This window comes from Myxine glutinosa, chromosome 13 (genome assembly GCF_964187855.1).
Source record: "Myxine glutinosa chromosome 13, kmMyxGlut1.1, whole genome shotgun sequence".
NCBI lineage: Eukaryota > Metazoa > Chordata > Myxini > Myxiniformes > Myxinidae > Myxine > Myxine glutinosa.
The window spans coordinates 40,980,381-41,000,283 of NC_136273.1; the positions used below are offsets into that span (position 1 = coordinate 40,980,381).

The following is a 19,903-nucleotide window of genomic DNA, read 5'->3' on the forward strand; positions in this document are numbered from 1 at the left end:
TAGAGATTCAGCCTGACGAAGTTTTTAGGTAAACTTTCGGCCTGGCGAAGGTATGCGATCTATCGAGTATGGTACCGATCTAGTATTAAATGGAATGATGGAAGAATGTATTCCTTGTATTACGAATCTTAAGGCTATTTCTGTCATTCCCATGAAACCTCTTTGGAGATGACGTCACATGATTCCTCACACGTGCTATTTTACTCCATTTATATACTACGTACGCAAATGTTCTTTTTTTTCCTGTTTTTTTTGTTAGCGCTTTCCGTGATGCCTTCTTATCCTTCCCACCCCTCCCCTCCCATCCTCCCACGCGCCACGATCCTCCCCCTCCCCTTCTCCCCCGTCCCGTCTTCATTTCGCGATGCTGAGGCCTCGGATATTGTTGGGGGTTAGTACATGAACATGAGGTAAAGTATTAAATTTAACACATTTAAATATTTAATAGGCTAGATACATTGTGAAAGAGTATTGAAATGCACTGTATTTAATGCGCAAATTTGTGACATGAATTATTCCTGATATAAACTGAGCAGTCATTTACATATTCTGTGGCGGCAATTGGGTACAATAAACGTTAACATTTTGTACTTTAGTTTCCTTTATTATACTGTAAATGCATATTGTGCAAACATTCGCGTCGTAAAAGTCAAAAGGGCGCAAGCGCAAACTGAAGGAGAAGAAGAAGAACCCGCAGTGCCTTTTGGCGCGATTCGTGTTTGGATTCGGCGCTCGGTTTGTTCTGCAGCTCGCTCGCTGATTGAGGTAATCGTTAAGGGAATTAAATTAATTATCTTTGTACTCTGCAATCAAAATTATACAGACTATAAAAGTGAAAATGGTGCATAACCTTTCACGAAAAAATAATTGATTAAAGATAAATCGTTGAATATTCATATGTTGAGTCAAATTACCAAATGCAAAGTCCGGATTTATATTTATTTATTTATTTTTGGGGTTTTATTATATTAATGTTGTTTAAATATACAAATTTAATTTGATTATTCAGCCACATTTTCCTCAGAGGAAATTTTTTTTCTCCACAAGATTTTATTATAATTATTAGGTTTCATATTTTTTTTACTTCAAAGCATATTTTGTCCGCTTTACATTGAATAAAATTGTAAATCGGGAAGTGTACAGTATAAATCTGCTCGTTATACATTTTAACATCACATTTGTAAATGTTGCTCCAAAATGAAATATTGTACTGTGTACGTGTAAGGGGACAGTCTATTTATTACGTACGCAAATATGTCGGAATTTTAAGTCTTCCCTGCCTTGGAATAATTGTCAGTGACGGTTTGTATCGTTTGAACGTTTCTTATTGTTTTTTGGCTTTGGAGTTGTTTTTAAAGTATAAAAAATATCAATAGCTCTTTTAAGAGGCAACTCATGGTGCAAACCTTTTCCTTTATTACATTAATGAAGAGGATTAAACAATTAAATTGATATATGTGGGAAAATGACATGCCCAGACCAGGAATCGAACCCAGATCATTGAAAGATCAGGCCATGCCTCACTATTCTAGATTCCCGATAGTAAAATTTACTCCTGTGAGAGTGTCGGGGAAGGCCTGCAATATCGCAAGTCACAAACGCCTTGTGGAGTGCGGATATTGCTTCATAATGTCGTTAATATTATGCTATTATCAGAAGTATTGTTATTACTTTTGTAATTAGAAGCGGCTTTGCAAAAACGCCACCAAAATCTCCTTGGAAGAAGTCCAGGTTAGCGGCAGGAAGGGTCCGTGTTGTGAACCCGAGTGGGGTATATAGAGTACAGTAGATCTACGGCCAGGTGCATTCGTCGATGTGATAAGCATTGATTGATGTCGGAATTCCTCCAAATTTATTTCAGTTTAGTGTTAAACAGCATTAGCGACTGTTTAAAAAGGTAATCATACGTGTTTGTGGTTTAAAATATTTTTTACTTGGAAGGTGCTCCCACGACAACGGCACGATAAGCTATTTATAAATGTTAACACAGTGTTTAGCCAGGGAGGAAACATCCCTTGGGGATGTGGGATATGATTAGTATTAATATTGTTTTGTAATAACATTAATATTATGCTTTTGTTATCAGTTTTGTTATTAGAAGTGGCTTTGGAAAAACGCCATGATAAAGCTAGCTTAACTCGGATATACACCTCAACACGCATCCCCATTGGTGGTGAAAACCCCCTTGGGGAGGGGGGCAAATGAAGTTGTTACAACCTTCATTGTGTGACCCTTAGTCCACCTGTCGAGTTTGGTTGAGATTGCATAAGTACCGACCGAATGTATCGTGGTCAAAAATCGTCAGACAGACAGACACCAAATTGTGTATTTTTACCTCCGCCACCAAAGGTGGATGGAGGTTATGTTTTCACCCCTGTCTGTCTGTTTGTCCGTTTGTCCATTTGTGAACAAAATATCTAAAAGTTGTGGACGGATTCGGACGAAATCTGGCAGAGATGTAGCGTATGTGACATTGTGACAAGGACGAAATGATTAGATTTTGGTGAAGATCCGGATTCGGATCCGGCTACGAAATTTTTTACAGTGTAGCCCATCGGGCAAAGCTGTCTAGAACAGTGTTTGTATGTATGTATGTGTGTATGTATGTATGTATAAATGTATGTATGCAGTGGGGTGGTGATGGTTTGTGGCGCTCGGGGCGAAGGTCAAAAATAACGCCCCCTGCAGGCACTGACATAGTCAGAAATTCCGATTGGGGGGCCATATGAAAGAGCTCTAAACTTCCCCAGTGGGCTCAGCAGCAGAGCCCTGGAAGCTGTTCAATTGAACCACCTTTAGAGGCCATTTTTCCTACAAAGAATCCGGAAGAATTCCTATGTTTCTAAACACGGGCCATGTTAAGGTGTACAGAGCAGTTTAATCGGTCTTTCCAAAACATTGTATTCCTATTACAAAATATATAACAAAAACAATGATATCATTGTAACAAAGCATTTATTAATCCAATTAATATTAACAACAATAATTATATAAGTGCAATTTGGCAATAATAAAACGAACGTATAATCCCCGCCCTGGTCCGAGCAGAGCTGGGCTTGTTGAAAGGTAAACTAGTGCTGAAGCAGTAGAGCAGGCAGGTATGCTACAAGGTAGTTAACAAAAACTACATCAAACATGCATGCAGCGTGGTGTGGTATTTCTATGGCCGAGAGACTGGCGCTGATGAGACAGAGCAGCAGAGGAAGACAAGGAAGTTAAAGAACTCACTTGACACGTGATCCTGGCCGTTGCTGATTGGGACATAACACCTGAGATATCTAGATTTGATCGACATAATTACATAACAAATGTCCAACAGTTACACCCCTCCATCCCTTGGGCCAATGGGTGATCTCCATGTTACCGAGTGCATAATTATAAAACCTCATTATAAAAGACGAGATCTACGCAGCAGGCAGGCCGATAATTACTAACAACGTAACACCGTCAAGTTAACACCCTTTACCCGATTCAAACGTTTACCCGATTCAAACCTGAACCCGATTCAAACCGTTACCCGATTCAAATCGTTACCGATTCAAATCGTTACCCGATTCAAACGTTTACCCGATTCAAACGTTTACCCGATTCAAATCGTTACCGGATTCAAACCTTTACCCGATTCAAACCTTTACCTGATTCAAACCTTTACCTGATTCAAACCTTTACCCGATTCAAACCTTTACCCGATTCAAACCTTTACCTGATTCAAACCTTTGCCCGATTCAAACCTTTACCCGATTCAAATCGTTACCTGATTCAAACCTTTACCCGGTTCAAACCTTTACCCGATTCAAACGTTTACCAGTTTCGAACCATTTACCAATTCAAACGTTTACTGGATTCGAACCATTAACCAATTCAAACGTTTACCGGATTCGAACCATTAACCGATTCAAACGTTCACCGGATTCAAACCATTAACCGATTCAAACATTTACCGGATTTGAACCATTAACCGATTCAAACGTTTACCGGATTTGAACCATTTACCGATTCAAACGTTTACCGGATTCGAACCATTAACCGATTCAAACGTTTACCGGATTCGAACCATTAACCGATTCAAACGTTTACCAGATTCGAACCATTAACCGATTCAAACGTTTACTGGTTTCGAACCATTTACCGATTCAAACGTTTACCGGATTTGAACCATTAACCGACTGGGACTATCACTTTCACTTCTGCGACTCACTGGGACTGACACAATCTGTCAATTTCCCGACCCGGATCTCAGTCAACGGAGCATCTTCTCTTCTGGACTTGGTTGTGACTAACTTCCCTGAAAATGTCTGCTGCTCTTCTTCTGCTCCAATCGGCTCATCTGATCATGTGCTTGTCAAAGTGGACATCTCTCTGACCATTCTGAGAGCCTCCTCTGCGTCGGCAAGTCTGGCATTTCACTCAGGCCAACTGGCACGGTCTTCAAGCAGCCATCAATCATCTGGGCTGGTCTCCCATCTCTACCGCCTCTGACGTCAACTCATCCTGGGAATTCTTCCAAAGCAAATTGCTCTCTCTCATGCACAGATTTATCCCATCTCGTCTTCAGTTGTCATACCCTTCCTCCCGTCCATGGTACACAGAATCTTGTGGTGAGGCTATTTCCCAGAAACAACTTGCCTTCGTCTCCTGGAAAGCAAATCCAACGGAAGGAAATCTCATTTCCTTTCACAAAGCCCGAAACAAGTGTGTGTCCACCCTCAGGAGAGCCAGGAAACAATATCTCTCCGTTCTCAGGACAGAACTCTCTTATCTGTCTCCCTCTTCCAAATCCTGGTGGCGTCTGGTCAAATCTGTTTCTGGTGTTTGTTCCCCCTCCATCCCCTCCCTTACCTCAAACGGCTACACAGCCGACTCCGAACGTGAAAAAGCTGAATGCCTCAACTCTGTGTTTGCCTCTAAATCTTGTGTCCCAAACCCATCCCTCTCTGTACCCACCGTACCCAGTCATACCCAACTGCTCCTGGACTCTGTGCCCTTTCCTCCTGACAAGGTGGAAAAGTTTCTGTCAACCCTCGACTCTGATTCTGCAACTGGACCTTACGGCATCAGCCCACGGGTCCTAAAATCCTGTTCTTCCGCTCTTTCACTCCCTCTCTCTGTTCTCTTCACCCTCTCTTTTGCTCAAGGTCATCTGCCATCTGCTTGGAAATCAGCCAACATAACCACTTTACACAAAAAAGGTGCAAAAACAGATCCTCAGAACTAAAGACCAATCAGCCTTCTCCCAACTATCAGCAAAGTCATGGAATCCATCATTGCTTCGGATATGAAATCTTTCCTCTTCTCCAATGGCTTGATCTCTGACCATCAATTTGGTTTCAGACCAGGTCACTCGACTCTGGACATGCTGCTTCTGCTGTCTCAACAATGGATGGAGGTCCTCAATGCCAAACAGGAAATTAGAGCTGTCTCCCTTGACATATCACATGCCTTCGATACGATCTGGCACCCCGTTCTGCTCACCAAACTCTCCTCCTTTGGTATCCATGGAAATCTCCACGCATGGATGGCGGACTTCCTCTCTAGTCGTAGTCAACATGTGGCCCTGAATGGGTTTCTCTTATCTCCTCTTCCCGTTCAGGCTGGAGTTCCCCAAGGCAGTGTTCTGGGCCCTGTGCTTTTTCTGGTCTTCATCAATGATCTCTCTGACTGTCTTGAAAATCCTCTCCATCTCTTTGCTGATGACTCCACTCTCTGCCGCTCCATTCCTCATCCCTCAGATCGGCAGTCTGCAGCCTCCTCACTCTCTACAGACCTGGACAAAATCACAGACTGGTCAAACAAGTGGAACATGTCTTTCAATCCTGACAAATCTCACCCTCTTACGATGTCTCTCCGAAAAGACCGACTGGACAACCCTCCCATCCACTTTCTGAATAATCCTCTCCAAGAAGTTCTGTCACTCAAGCTTTTGGGTCTCACTATCTGCCATGATCTTTCCTGGGAAAACCACATTTCAAATCTTGCCTCCAAAGCCAGTCGCCGACTGGGCATCCTCCGTCGTGCGAAGTCCTTCTTTGGCACACCTGAGCTCCTCACCACATACAAGGCTTTCATCCGCAGCTCAATGGAATACTGTTCCCCCCTCAGGGTCGGTGCTCCTGCCTCACACCTAGCTCGTCTTCACGCTGTTGAAACCAAAGCGTTCAGAATCATTGGAATCTCCCGCGATGAAGCTAACTCCGAGGGCCTTTAAATTGCTCACCGCAGGCAGATTGTTGGTCTTTCCGTCTTCTACCGACTCCTCTCCGGCCTTGCTCCCCCAGCTCTCTGGGCTCTGTCCCTAAAATATTCCTACAGGTCGCACAAGATCTGCCTGCAACCCTCTTATGGTTAAACTGCCAAAATCAAGACTTTCTGCTCACCTTCACTCCTTCATTCCTCTTTTCTCCCGCCCCTGGAACAAACTCCCTCACTCTCTTCAATCCCACTCCTCCCTCCAGGTCTTTAAAACAGCTGTTCACCACCATCTCTTATCTTCCCCCATCCAAAACCTTGATCTTTTCTACCCTCGCTAATTTCACCCCAAATCCACTTTTTTGAAATACCAACTTCTTTCCTGGAAGTCCTTGGTGTCCTTGTGTTTTATACTTCTCCCACCTCCCCCCCTTCCCACGCCTCCGCCCCCCAAGCCCCCCTCCCACACATCTCCCGATGTCCCTACTCTCAAATGTTGTGTTTGTGTGCTTCCCCTTCTCTCCCCATCTTGTCTACCGCTCCCCTTTTTATATACTTTGTTTGTCTGTTTGATTTGTTTGTGTGATAAATGTTAGCTCTTTCACGAGCCTCGATTCTGTATACACAAAAAAAACAAAAACGTTTACCGGATTTGAACCATTAACCGATCCAACGTTTACCGGATTCGAACATTTACCGGATTCGATCCATTGACCGATTCAAACGTTTACCGGATTCGAACCATTAACCGATTCAAACGTTTACCGGATTTGAACCATTAACCGATTCAAACGTTTACCCGATTCGAACCATTAACTGATTCAAACCTTTACCGGATTCGAACCATTGACCGATTCAAACGTTTACCGGATTCGAACCATTGACCGATTCAAACGTTTACCGGATTCGAACCATTAACCGATTCAAACGTTTACCGGATTCGAACCATTGACCGATTCAAACGTTTACCGGATTCGAACCATTGACCGATTCAAACGTTTACCGGATTTGAACCATTAACCGATTCAAACGTTCACTGGATTCGATTTTATTTTGACCGATTCAAATGTTCACCGGATTCGATTTTATTTTAACCAATTCAAATATTTACAGGATTCGATTTTATTTTAACCGATTCAAACGTCTACCGGATTCGTACCATTAACCGATTCAAATGTTTACCGGATTCGATTTTATTTTAACCGATTCAAACGTTTACCGGATTCGAACCATTAACCGATTCAAACGTTCACTGGATTCGATTTTATTTTGACCGATTCAAATGTTTACCGGATTCGATTTTATTTTGACCGATTCAAATGTTTACCGGATTCGATTTTATTTTGACCGATTCAAATGTTTACCGGATTCGATTTTATTTTGACCGATTCAAATGTTTACCGGATTCGATTTTATTTTAACCGATTCAAATGTTTACCGGATTCGATTTTATTTTGACCGATTCAAATGTTTACCGGATTCGATTTTATTTTGACCGATTCAAATGTTTACCGGCTTCGATTTTATTTTGACCGATTCAAATGTTTACCGGATTCGATTTTATTTTAACCAATTCAAATGTTTACCGGATTCGATTTTATTTTAACCGATTCAAATCTTTACCGGATTCGATTTTATTTTAACCGATTCAAACGTTTACCGGATTCGATTTTATTTTAACCGATTCAAATGTTTACCGGATTCGATTTTATTTTAACCGATTCAAATCTTTACCGGATTCGATTTTATTTTAACCGATTCAAACGTTCACCGGATTCGATTTTATTTTGACCGAATCAAATCTGCACTGGATTCGATTTTATTTTAACCGATTCAAATGTTTACCGGATTCGATTTTATTTTAACCGATTCAAATGTTTACCGGATTCGATTTTATTTTAACCGATTCAAATGTTTACCGGATTCGAACCATTAACCGATTCAATCGTTTACCGGATTCGAACCATTAACTGATTCAAATGTTTACCGGATTTTATTTTATTTTTACCGATTCAAATGTTTACCGGATTCGATTTTATTTTAACTGATTCAAATGTTTACCGGATTCGAACCATTAACCAATTCAAATGTTTACCGGATTCGAACCATTAAGCGATTCAAATGTTTACCGGATTCGATTTTATTTCAACCGATTCAAATGTTTACCGGATTCGAACCATTAACCGATTCAAACGTTGACCGGATTCGATTTTATTTTAACTGATTCAAACGTTTACCGGATTCGAACCATTAACCGATTCAAACGTTGACCGGATTCGATTTTATTTTAACTGATTTAAATGTTTACCGGATTCGAACCATTAACCGATTCAAACGTTTACCGGATTCGATTTTATTTTAACCGATTCAAATGTTTACCGGATTCGAACCATTAACCGATTCAAATGTTGACCGGATTCGATTTTATTTTAACCGATTCAAACGTTTGCCGGATTCGAACCATTAATCGATTCAAACGTTTACCGGATTCGAACCATTAACCGATTCAAACGTTTACCGGATTCGATTTTATTTTAACCGATTCAAACGTTTGCCAGATTCGAACCATTAACCGATTCAAACGTTTACCGGATTCGTACCATTAACCGATTCAAATGTTTACCGGATTCGATTTTATTTTAACCGATTCAAACGTTCACCGGATTCGAACCATTAACCGATTCAAACGTTGACCGGATTCGATTTTATTTTAACCGATTCAGTCCGTTACTGGATTCGAACCATTATCGGATTACCATAATCCATAATTTACCCTATTTTCGCATTCGCCTTTTGTACAAAGTTATCCACAACATCCCCATTTTTGTCATGGTACAACCCTAAGTTTGAATCTGGTAAAGGGTAAAGGGTAAAGGTTGCTAACTTCACGGACATCTGTGAGAGGAGATAGAAATAGGAATTACGAAAAAAGTGAATCCGGATGTAAAGAGTTTGTAAACATCGACATGAGACATTGACATGTAGCACGGAGTTTAAACTGTAACACGTGGTTCTGAAAGTTGCTTTTCGTGATCTCACGAGTTTGTTACAGTATATTATAATTTATATACAATCTATCTATAATTCCAGTAATCTCTGTACGTTTGTACGTCTGTACGTTTGTTTGTCTGTGACCGCTGTTTCTCGACAACCACGGGTCCGATATACTTTTAACTTGCCAGGTATATTGCTGGGGACCCGAGGATGTGCCTTTTCAAGGTTTCATATTAATCGGACAATTACTTACCGAGCTATGTCCAAAAAACGATTCAACCAATCAGAGAGCAGCGAACGATCGCGTGTGCCGAACGTGGCGGACACACTCTGCCTCGGATGGCACATTTGACAGCGTATTCATTTATTTCACGTTTGCAAACTATGTTGGCGTTAAACTATGTTTTAAAACTAATAAAACCGAATTTGCGATTCATTCGCTTTCCTGCGCGTTTGTGCACGCGATGGCGATTTCTTTACCAAACTCCGGAAGCCGTTCGCTTTGGACCAAACCATTGCATGTAAATAGAGGGGGGGGATTGTCACCGTACTCGCAAGCCGTTCGCTTTGGACCAAACCATTTCATGTAAATAGAGGGGGGGGGATATAATTTTAGATATAGATATAGTACGGGCAATGCCCTAGTACAATCAAATGGAGCATGAAAACGTTTTTTTGACGGTCATTTGGCGCTGCATTCACTGCGCGCCTGGTGCGGTCGCCCCCTTTGCCCCCCTCCCCCCCACCCCCATCACTACGCCACTGTATGAATGTATGTATGCATGTCCCTTCAAACATATATCAATCAGAGCTGAGGATCTCTGGTCACATGCCAGGTTGAAGTCATTACGGCGGTACGGCAGTTGACTCTCCACACACCGCCATTTTGATTTATATGCCGTTCAGGCCAAACATATCGTCAAACTTGTCATATATCACAATCGCCATGCTCTACCTTTACGTTTTTCATTCAGTGTGAAACACAAACAAACCGATTGTTAAAATGACCATCAAATATCGAAAGCATCGGCCTTACGTCTCTTCCAACAATACGGTATGTATAGGCCTTAGGCGTTGCCTCATCTTCGGACAAATTAAGCCCAGGTTTCTTAATACAGTAGTGTATTGTTTCAGTAGTATCGTTTTCGTAATAATAATCATAATAATATAGTAAATATAACCATAACACTTGAATCCCAATGTCATGAATACAAAGTTAATGGATTGAAGCGGTGTATGGTTCATGAATCGATGATGAGCAGTGTTCGGCACTAATATTAATAACCACAGTATTCACGGAGAATAAAAGTAAGGAATTCGTCTCGGTTTTTTAACAGCAATATCATATTTGAAATAATGATAATGTAACGTTAATATTATAGTAAATCTAATCGTAACATTAATCCCTTCGTCGTGACTGCAAACTTACTGGAAGTTAAATATATTTTAGGAGTTGCGGAAGGCGAGAAGACGAGGCCATTTCGTAGGGTTCGAAGCTCGTTTATTCGTACAGAAATCTCCTGCACACTCTCGCGAACGGAACTCGTACAGCTTTTATAAAGCCAAAAACCCTCTTCGGAGGGCGTGGCTCCAACCACCGCGCGTGCGTCACGTCCACACAACCAAAAGCCCCACAGGCCCGTGCACGTGGATTATGACCAAATAAGGTAACCGCTACATGCAAATAAGGTAACCGCCACGTGCGAATAAGTTAACCGCGACATGCGAATAAGGTAACCGCTACAATATCATCTTCTACATATTAAAGTAGCGGCAGTTTTGTGTCTCTTACGTCATTACGTTTATGATGTCATTACGGCGGCTGACTCCATCGACCAACATTTTATTTACTAGTACACCCGCTTATTCCGGGAGGGGCAGGAAGGGTCATTCCTCTTTGGGGTATGTAGATTACAGTCGATCTATGGTCGGGTCTCAAGAACATTGGGTGTGTGTTCATTTACCAAGTTTCTTGTGGAGAGATCGCCAAGTGGTTTCAGCATTCGAGCAAACACTCCATTCAAAACCCTTAAGCAACGGCTGGCTTGGCAAGCGCTTGCTAGCTGCTTGGTAAATGAGCACATCTCCAACCCTTGTGGGGTATATAGATTACAGTAGATCTTCGCTCAGTTCTGTAAGTAAAACTGACCTCATGGATGTCGGGATTCCTCCAAATTTTTTTGTTTAACGTTATAAACAGTATTAGCGACTGTTTAAAAAGCTAAACATATGTGTTTGTGGTTTATAATATTTTACAAGCCTGGCTACGCCGCTGTTAGACTTTTGGTCTTCTTTAAGTGATTCTTCACCATTTGGAGATGGGGCCAAAAACGATACATAGCAGGATATCTCAAAAAGTTATGGATGGATTTGAACGAAACTTGTTGCACAGGTTGTGTATGTGACAAGGAAGCATCGATTAAATTTTGGAGAAGATCCAGATCCGGATCAGGCTAGAATTTATTAAGCGATTCTTCACCATTGAGTGATATGGTCAACCAGGCGGAGGTATGCTCTCTACTGAGTGCCGTTCTAGTTTATTATGTGATAACTCTCCCTACTTTGCTCTTGGATTGTCAATAATAAACAAAAACTGTTCACCTCTGATCTTCAGGGAGGAAGCAAGATAGATTGGAATAAGAATATAAATTGTTCTAATTTTAAAAGCACTTTATGTATAATTCTGACATTTATTATACTGATGTGATATTTAAAGATCTGAAGTAGAATGCCTCCAAAATTGAGCAAAGATGGCAAGAAGGCAACAAAGAGGAAAATGCAGGAGGATTCTCCACAGAGCGAAATACCTTCGGATCAAGACGACATGTTTCTTGAAGATCTGAATTGTGGTGAGCCCACACCAATGAGCACTTGTACCTTTAGGGAACATATGAGGAGCTATTTTTGACATTCCCACCACCTGTGCAGACGAAACTCCCACTGGACCAAAGCAAGGAAAGCAAAGAGCCCAAACTTCCCTTGGGAATGCTGGACCAGTAGAGGAGGCTGGGATCGATACAAACTATGGGTGAGTGGCGTACCGTTTTATTTTTGGATTTCTTTTCCTGCTGTGCTTTGTTCCTGTTAAAAAGGGAAGTTATGAATTTCTTGTTTCTGTGTGATTGTCTAGCCAAGCATTGGGTCATGAAGATGAGTTGTTAGATGACCAGAGAGAGAGAGAGAGAGAGGAGGTAAAACAAGGTTGTTGCATCGCAAGCTAGAAACATCTTGTTTATTTAATGGCCGCAATTAGTCCCACATTATTTTGGGGTTGGCCTGGGGTAAGTTTTTGGTCTAAGACTTTTATGAACCGGCTGGCCAGGCCTGACGTTTGACAAAGTAGTTCGAACAGGAATTTGTATTTTTTTTTTTTCAGGATGCCGGAGATAGCTCACCCACTCTTCACGAAGTGTATCTTTAATTTCCACCAAATAATGCTGGCAGACGGGACACCTGTTTAACGTCCATCCAGGGGGCTTTTTTTTTTTTTTTTGTATACAAGATCGAGGCTCATTTAAGAGCTAGCACATCAAACATATTAGCACATAAAACACAAAAAACATAAACGGACACAACAACAACATGCATTTTAAGGCCATTTTCCCTGACACTATTTGAGCGGGGGTTAGCCTTGCGGTCCCCATGACAATCTTCTCCATTTTGCCCTATTTTCTGCATCTCTCCTTGTTAACCCCCTTGCCCGCATTTCTTCTTCCACCATCTTTAGCCAAGTCTTTCTCGGTCTTCCCCATCCTCTACTTCCTTCTACATTCATTTCCATCACTCTTTTCAACCAGTCACTTTCATCCTTCCTCAACACATGACCAAACCATCTCAACCTGTTCCTCTTCACAGCATCAATCACAGGCTCTATTCCCATCATTTTTCGCAATTCATCATTTGTCTTCCTCTCTCTCAACGATACTCCGCACATCCACCGAACCATTCGCATTTCCACCCTTTCCAGCCTTCGTTGCTGCTCTACATTCATGACCCATGTCTCGCTCCCATAAATCATAACACTTCTCACATATGCTGCATACACCTTTCCCTTCAGCTTCAACGACACTCCCCTCCTCATCAGCACGCCACTGAGTTCCCGAAACTTCTTCCATGCACATCTCACTCAAGCAACCGTTGCCGAGTCTGATCCACCTTCTCCATTCAGCATGTCTCCGAGGTAGCAAAATGTTTTCACACCTTCCAGCTTCACGCCGTCTCCAAGATCCAACTCAACATTTCCTCCATCTGCAGCTCCCTCTGTGCACACCTTACATTTGAATGTAGCTGCCACACTGGTTAATGACCCTCTCAGACCACTACATTTTTGATGAACCCACTCAGCGCACATTGTACATTGAATGGAGTTCACTCCGACACCCTTCCTGGACACACAGCACATGGCCACTTCCCAGTTCTTTCCACCTCACCACATGCTTTACCACTTGCCATCACCTTCGTCTTTCCGATATTCACCTTCAGACCTTTTGTCTCCATACATTCCTTCCACTTGTTCACCTTTTCCTTCAGTCCATCCATACTTTCCGCAATCAACACCAGATCATCTGCATACAACAACTCCCACGGTAAACCCTCCTTTACGTTCTGAGCCAGCACCTCCATCACAGCTACAAATAGTAGTGGACTTAGTACCGACCCCTGATGCACTCCCACCTTCACCTCAAACTCACCACTGTTCCCATCCTTCGTCCTTACAGCTGTGCGCGCTCTTTTGTAAATTGTCATCACTACTCTGATCAACCATTCCTCCACTCCTAACTTCCTCAATGCCCATGTCACTACTTCGCGTGGAACCCTATCGAATGCTTTCTCTAGAATTCTAGATCAACAAACCCAACAAACAACTTCTTCCTCTTCTCCATGTACTTCTCCTGCAACTGCCTCACAATAAAGAGCGCGTCTGTCGTTCCTCCTCCTGGCATAAATCCAAACTGCATTTCGTCGATCTTCACCTTCTTCCTTATCCTCCTCTCCAACACCCTTTCCAATACCTTCATTCCATGCTCCAATAACTTTATCGCTCGGTACGAGCCACACTCAAGAGGGTCACCTTTCCCCTTGTATAGTGGGACGAGGGTACTCAGTTCCCAAGCCACTGGAATGCGGCCTTCTTTCACCACCAGATTACAGATCTCTGTCATTCTCTTCACACCCCAACTTCCTGCTGCCTTCAACATATATCCCACAACTCCCGTCGGCCCTCCCACTTTTCTACTTTTCATTGCTTTTATCGCTTCCTCAACTTCCTTCTCAGTTATCTTCTCTGCCGGTCCTAAAACTGGGTTACTCTCGATGTTGCCATCCCATTCATTTTCTGTATTCAACAGCATTTCCATATATCTTTTCCATCTTCCTTTAATTCCATCTGGACCACAATGATTTGTCCCACTTCATCCTTCAAGCAACTCACCCCCATCACATCACACCTCTCTTTCGCTATCTGCTTTGCAATCCTGAGTACTGCTCTCTGACCCTCTTCCGAATCTAAGCGTTCTCCGAACATTTTCCTACATGCCTCCTGCGCCTTTGCTACGTCTTGCTTTGCAGCCTTCTTGGCTGCCTTATAACTTTCATGCTCTGCTTTTTCTGCTCGCGTACCCTTCGCCTTCTGCCACTCCTTGAACTTCTTCCTCTTCTCGTCAATCCTCTTTCCAACTTCATCATCCCACCACCATGTTTCCGAGTGCCTCGGTGTTCCTTTTGTCCATCCACATACCTCACCAACGGCTCCCAACAGACTAGCTTTCATTGACATCCAACCACTTTCAAGCTCAACCACATCATCCTCTACCCTACTCAGCCTCTCTTTTAATGCCTCCCTTACTGTCACCTCTTTCAACCTCCACACCTTCATTCTCGGTGGGTACTTCACCCGCCGAGCTCTCCTCGCACCTTTCACCCTTATGTCGCAGACAACCAAGTGGTGCTGTGAAACAGCCTCCTCCCCCGGGATCACCTTTGTGTCCCGGAGGTGCCCCCTATCTTGCCTACACACCATCAGGTAGTCAACGGTTGTCGTCGACCCACCTGACGTGTATGTAACAAGCTTATTATCCTCTTTCTGGAACTGAGTATTACAAATCAACAAATCAGCTCCATCAGCAAACTCCAAAATCCTTTCACCTTCTCCATTTCTCACCCCATATCCATAACCCCCATGAACTCCCGCAAAACCGTCCATACTCCTTCCCACATGTCCATTTAGGTCTCCTCCTACCACAACAACTTCCTCATCTTTCACGTTTTCCATCAGCTTCTCTATCGCACATCAGGACTTGTCCTTCTCTTCATCGCTCCGGCCAACCTGTGGAGCATATCCCGAGATGACGTTCACCAAGAGCTTTCCAATCATCATTTTCACCATCATCAACCTATCACTCACTCTATTCACACTCACCACATTGTCTATAAACTCCTCAGACAACAGGACACCAACACCATTCACGCCCTCCGGGCACCCTTGCCCCACAAACTTGTATTTCTGTCCCTGCCTACCCTTCACCATTTTCACACCACTTCCCTTCCATCTCGTCTCTTGCACACAACATATGTCCACTCTTCTTCTGACCAATACTTCCACCACTTCTCCTGATCTCCCTGTCATTGTCCCTACATTCAATGTCCCAAACCTCAGAAACCGATCTCCACTTCGGGCTGTACCCTGCCCATATGTAGTTGTAATTGTCATGGTTCTCTTTTTGAGGCAATGTTTTTATGGCCGGATGCCCTTCCTGACGCCAACCCTCTTAGTCGCCTCCAATGACACGCAGGGATACGGTGTACCTATTCTAAACCAGGGTACACACCGGGAAACGAAATAAACGGACACGTAAAACAATAAAGGGAGGGGTAGACAAGATGGGGAGAGAGAGGGAAGCACACAAGCACAACAGCAGAGAACAGGGACATCGGGAGATCTGTTCGAAGGGAGAGGGCTTGGGGGGAGGGTGGGAGGGGGAGGGAAGGGGTATACGGTACAAAACAAATTGACACTGCAAGGAATTTCAGGAATGAAGTCGGGGATTGAATGATGTGGATTTGGGGTGTATTAACGGAGGTAGAAAAGATCAAGGTTTTCGATGGGGGAAGATAATAAATGGTGGTGAACAGCTGTTTTAAAGACATGGAGGGAGGAGTGGGATTGAAGAGAGTGAGGGAGTTTGTTCCAGAGCCGGGAGTAAAGAAGAATGAAAGAATGAAGGTGGGCAGAGAGTCTTGTTTTGGGAATTTAACCATAAGAGGGTTGCTGGCAGATCTTGTGCGACCTGTAGGAATATTTAGGGGACACAGCACAGACAGAGCTGGAGGAGCAAGGCCGGAGAGGAGTCGGTAGAAGACAGAAAGACCACCAACCTGCCTGCGGTGAGTGAGTGAAACGCCCTCAGAGTTAGCTTCATCACGGGAGATTCCAATGATTCTGAAAGCTTTGGTTTCTACAGCGTGAAGCCGAGTTAGGTGTGAGGCAGGAGCACCAGCCCAGAGTGGAGAGCAGTATTCCATTGAGCTACGGATGAAAGCCTTGTATGTGGTGAGGAGCTCAGGTGTGCCAAGGAAGGACGTCGGCGACTGGCTTTGGAGGTCAGCTTTGAAATGTGGTTTTCCCAGGAAAGATCATGGCAGATAGTGAGACCCAAAAGCTTGAGTGACATAATTTATTGGAGAGGATTGTTGAGAAAGTAGATGGGAAGGTTATCCAGTCGGTCTTTTCGGAGAGACATCGTAAGAGTGTGAGATTTGTCAGGATTGGAAGACATGTTCCTCTTGTTTGACCAGTCTGTGATTTTGTCCAGGTCTGCAGAGAGTGAGGAAGCTGCAGACTGCCGATATGAGGGATGAGGAATTGAGCGGCAGAGAGTGGCGTCATCATCAAAGAGATAGAGAGGATTTTAAAGAGAGTCAGAGAGATCATTGATGAAGACCAAAAAAAAGCACAGAGCCCAGAACACTGCCTTGGGAAACTCCAGCCTGAACAGGAAGGGGAGATGAGAGAAATACATTCAGGGCCACACGTTGACTATGACTGGAGAGGAAGTCCGCAAGCCAAGCGTGGAGATTTCTATGGATACCATAGGAGGAGAGTTTGGTGAGCAGAGCGGGGTGCCAGACCGTATCGAAGGCACGAGGCTCGTGTAACTGGTGAAAGCCACTCTGCTCCTGTGCATGGCTGTACACAGCTTGCAAGTTAACCGCCAGTAGCAAATAGCCTCTCTTTCGGAGGAATTGAAGGTTGTTAAAGTTTTACAGCGAAATGCAAATATATCATTGTTGTGGATATTTCAGCTTTGAAAGGCACTATAAATCAATGCAATGACTTCTAAATTGCATTCATATGGACTCATTTGGACCAGGAGAATGTTCATCAACAAAGTTCTGAATCCCAAAAACTTTATCTTCGATGTCACCTCTTACTAACCATCATCAGTAATGGGAAACATCCCGTAAATACTTCAGCAACTTGGTATGGGGAATGATCATTGAGTACATCTACTTTATGGTCATCCTCCATCTGATCTCCAATTTGAGATTTACCAGATGAAGCACTATTCGGTGCCATAGCAGTTGGACGTTAAGGTGTTCCACCCAGTGCTTGCCACAGGGAATGTTGTTCTTGTACAATATTATAATTCTGAAAAAAAAACAACCCATATCAAAAAGATCACATTTACGGCTTGTTTAGAGGAACGATAAAGATAGTCATGAACTACAGACAGACTGCACACACATTGGTGAATCACCCTGCCTGTGAAACACCATCATTACAGTTTATAGCTGGGTTAGGAATCGAACCCAGGTTCGAGAGCTTAAAGCGAGTGTGCGTACCTCTACGGCCTAGGCCACCCTGCCAGCCCATTGTAAGCTAGAATAAATCAGCATCTGTTACAAATTCTTATTATTGGTACCATTTCTGCTCGGGTGATGAGGAAAATGATTATCCGGTTGTCCCGTTCGATGCAGGCCCGTTTCCCCACCCCTCAACAGAATATATTATAATCTTAACACACATGGAAACTGTGACATATGACAGTCATCATGAGAATAAAATGATGGTCACCTTGTAGCTGCAATGCTGAAAATGCAAAATAAAAAAACTCTTGGTTATGTGCTTTGTTTTCTGCATTTCTGGTTTTGCATTTTTATAAATGGAGATTCAGTGAACTATAAATTCTTATCTTATAACTTATAACTCTTATAACTGATGATTCTTATCTGATGAGATAGAAATTATCTTCTCCATTTACAGAAACAACATGCAGACGATGCTGGAACAGTTTGGTGGTAAGTACCGTGATACTCGTTTGTAGATTACATGCATGTGCTTTGTACATAACTGTACATATAGATGCAATCACTGTCCGGTGCAGTGGACGTGACCAAGGCTCTGCAGGCAAAGAGGAAGCGGATGGAGCAGTTCACTCGGAGCTCTGTAAAGAACAACAGTCAGCGATTTGAGCAGGTCTGGAAAACACAACAGGGAGAAAGGTTTGTACTGCATACAGTTGTCATTTACATCTCTACTATTCTTTCATTTCTTTGCCTTGGAAATATTTGCCTTTGCCTTGAATCAAAATATGAGGAAGAGATGTTGTGGATTCCTAAGTTATGAATTTCCTTGCAAGGAACTTCAACACAGACCATCAAGTCTGAGCAATGGTTGCCAACCTATGGCTGTTTGTCTGTGCCATGTCCATTGGAAATGCTGAGATTCGAGCAGGGAAGCAGCAAGTACCATTTAAAGTCTTTAGTTTGACTTGGTCATGGTTCGAACCACTGACCACCCAGATGCAGAGCGGGCATTCTAACCATTACGTCACCGAGACAGGTTAAAGTTTTGATGCTTGAGGTGCTATGGACATGCTTATGACAAGTCAACCACAACATATTGACTGGCATCATGGGTGGACCATGGATGGCTCTCAATTAAATGACGCCCCCAACAAGCGGCTCCCCTCACCACTGCCTGCCTTCGCTATCCCCCTCACCACTGCCTGCGCTGGCTACCCCCTCACCACTGCCTGCCCTTGCTATCGCCTCACCACCGCCTGCCCTCACTATCTCCCTCACCGCTGCCTGCCCTCACTATCTCCCTCACCACTGCCTGCCCTCACTATCCCCCTCACCACTGCCTGCGCTAGCTACCGCCTCACCACCGCCTGCCCTCACTATCTCCCTCACCACTGCCTGCCCTCACTATCCCCCTCACCACTGCCTGCGCTAGCTACCGCCTCACCACCGCCTGCCCTCACTATCCCTTTCACCACTGCCTGCCCTTGCTACCCCCTCCATTTGATCAACTTTCGAATACCTTATGAGATATTGAGTGTAGGCAGTGGTGAGGGGGATAGTGAAGGCAGGCAGAGGTGAGGCAGTAGCAAGGGCAGGCAGTGGAGATTGTGCAGCAATAGAGATAGGTAGGAATGAGGTTTGGGAGACAGTTTTTGTTGGTGATGAAACTATTAAATATGTTGATTCTTCATTCTGCAGGAAGGATCATAGACATAGAGATGTGTGCGATTTTGAGGTAGCAGGAGTTGGTGACATGAAAGGAAGGTTACATGACATCGTATCGGTTCACGGCAGGAAGACATTGGTTGTGGTACACCTTGGAGCAAATGATGGAGGGAATGTTTACTTTTTGAAAAAGATTTCAATTTTTTTGAAAACTATTTGAAAAAGAGGTACAGAATATTGGGTAAGTGACTGA

The 19,903-nt window shown here is 43.3% G+C and overlaps 1 protein-coding gene across 2 annotated transcripts in view; it reads left to right on the top strand.

Annotated features, from left to right (window-relative positions):
• Nucleotides 1–299: 299 nt before the first annotated feature.
• The window catches only part of LOC137438868 (synaptonemal complex protein 3-like), a 41,165-nt gene continuing 21,561 nt past the window's right edge, over nucleotides 300–19,903 (top strand). The window contains exons 1-5 of one of the 2 annotated variants that reach the window (XM_068134307.2): nucleotides 300–410; nucleotides 11,897–12,029; nucleotides 12,109–12,208; nucleotides 18,443–18,477; nucleotides 18,564–18,681. In XM_068134307.2, the coding sequence (XP_067990408.1) occupies nucleotides 11,909–12,029; nucleotides 12,109–12,208; nucleotides 18,443–18,477; nucleotides 18,564–18,681 (374 nt within the window). In that variant the 5' untranslated portion in view covers nucleotides 300–410; nucleotides 11,897–11,908. Of the gene's footprint in view, nucleotides 411–695; nucleotides 766–11,896; nucleotides 12,030–12,108; nucleotides 12,209–18,442; nucleotides 18,478–18,563; nucleotides 18,682–19,903 lie in introns of those variants that run through there. The other variant, XM_068134306.2, reaches the window with a different exon arrangement.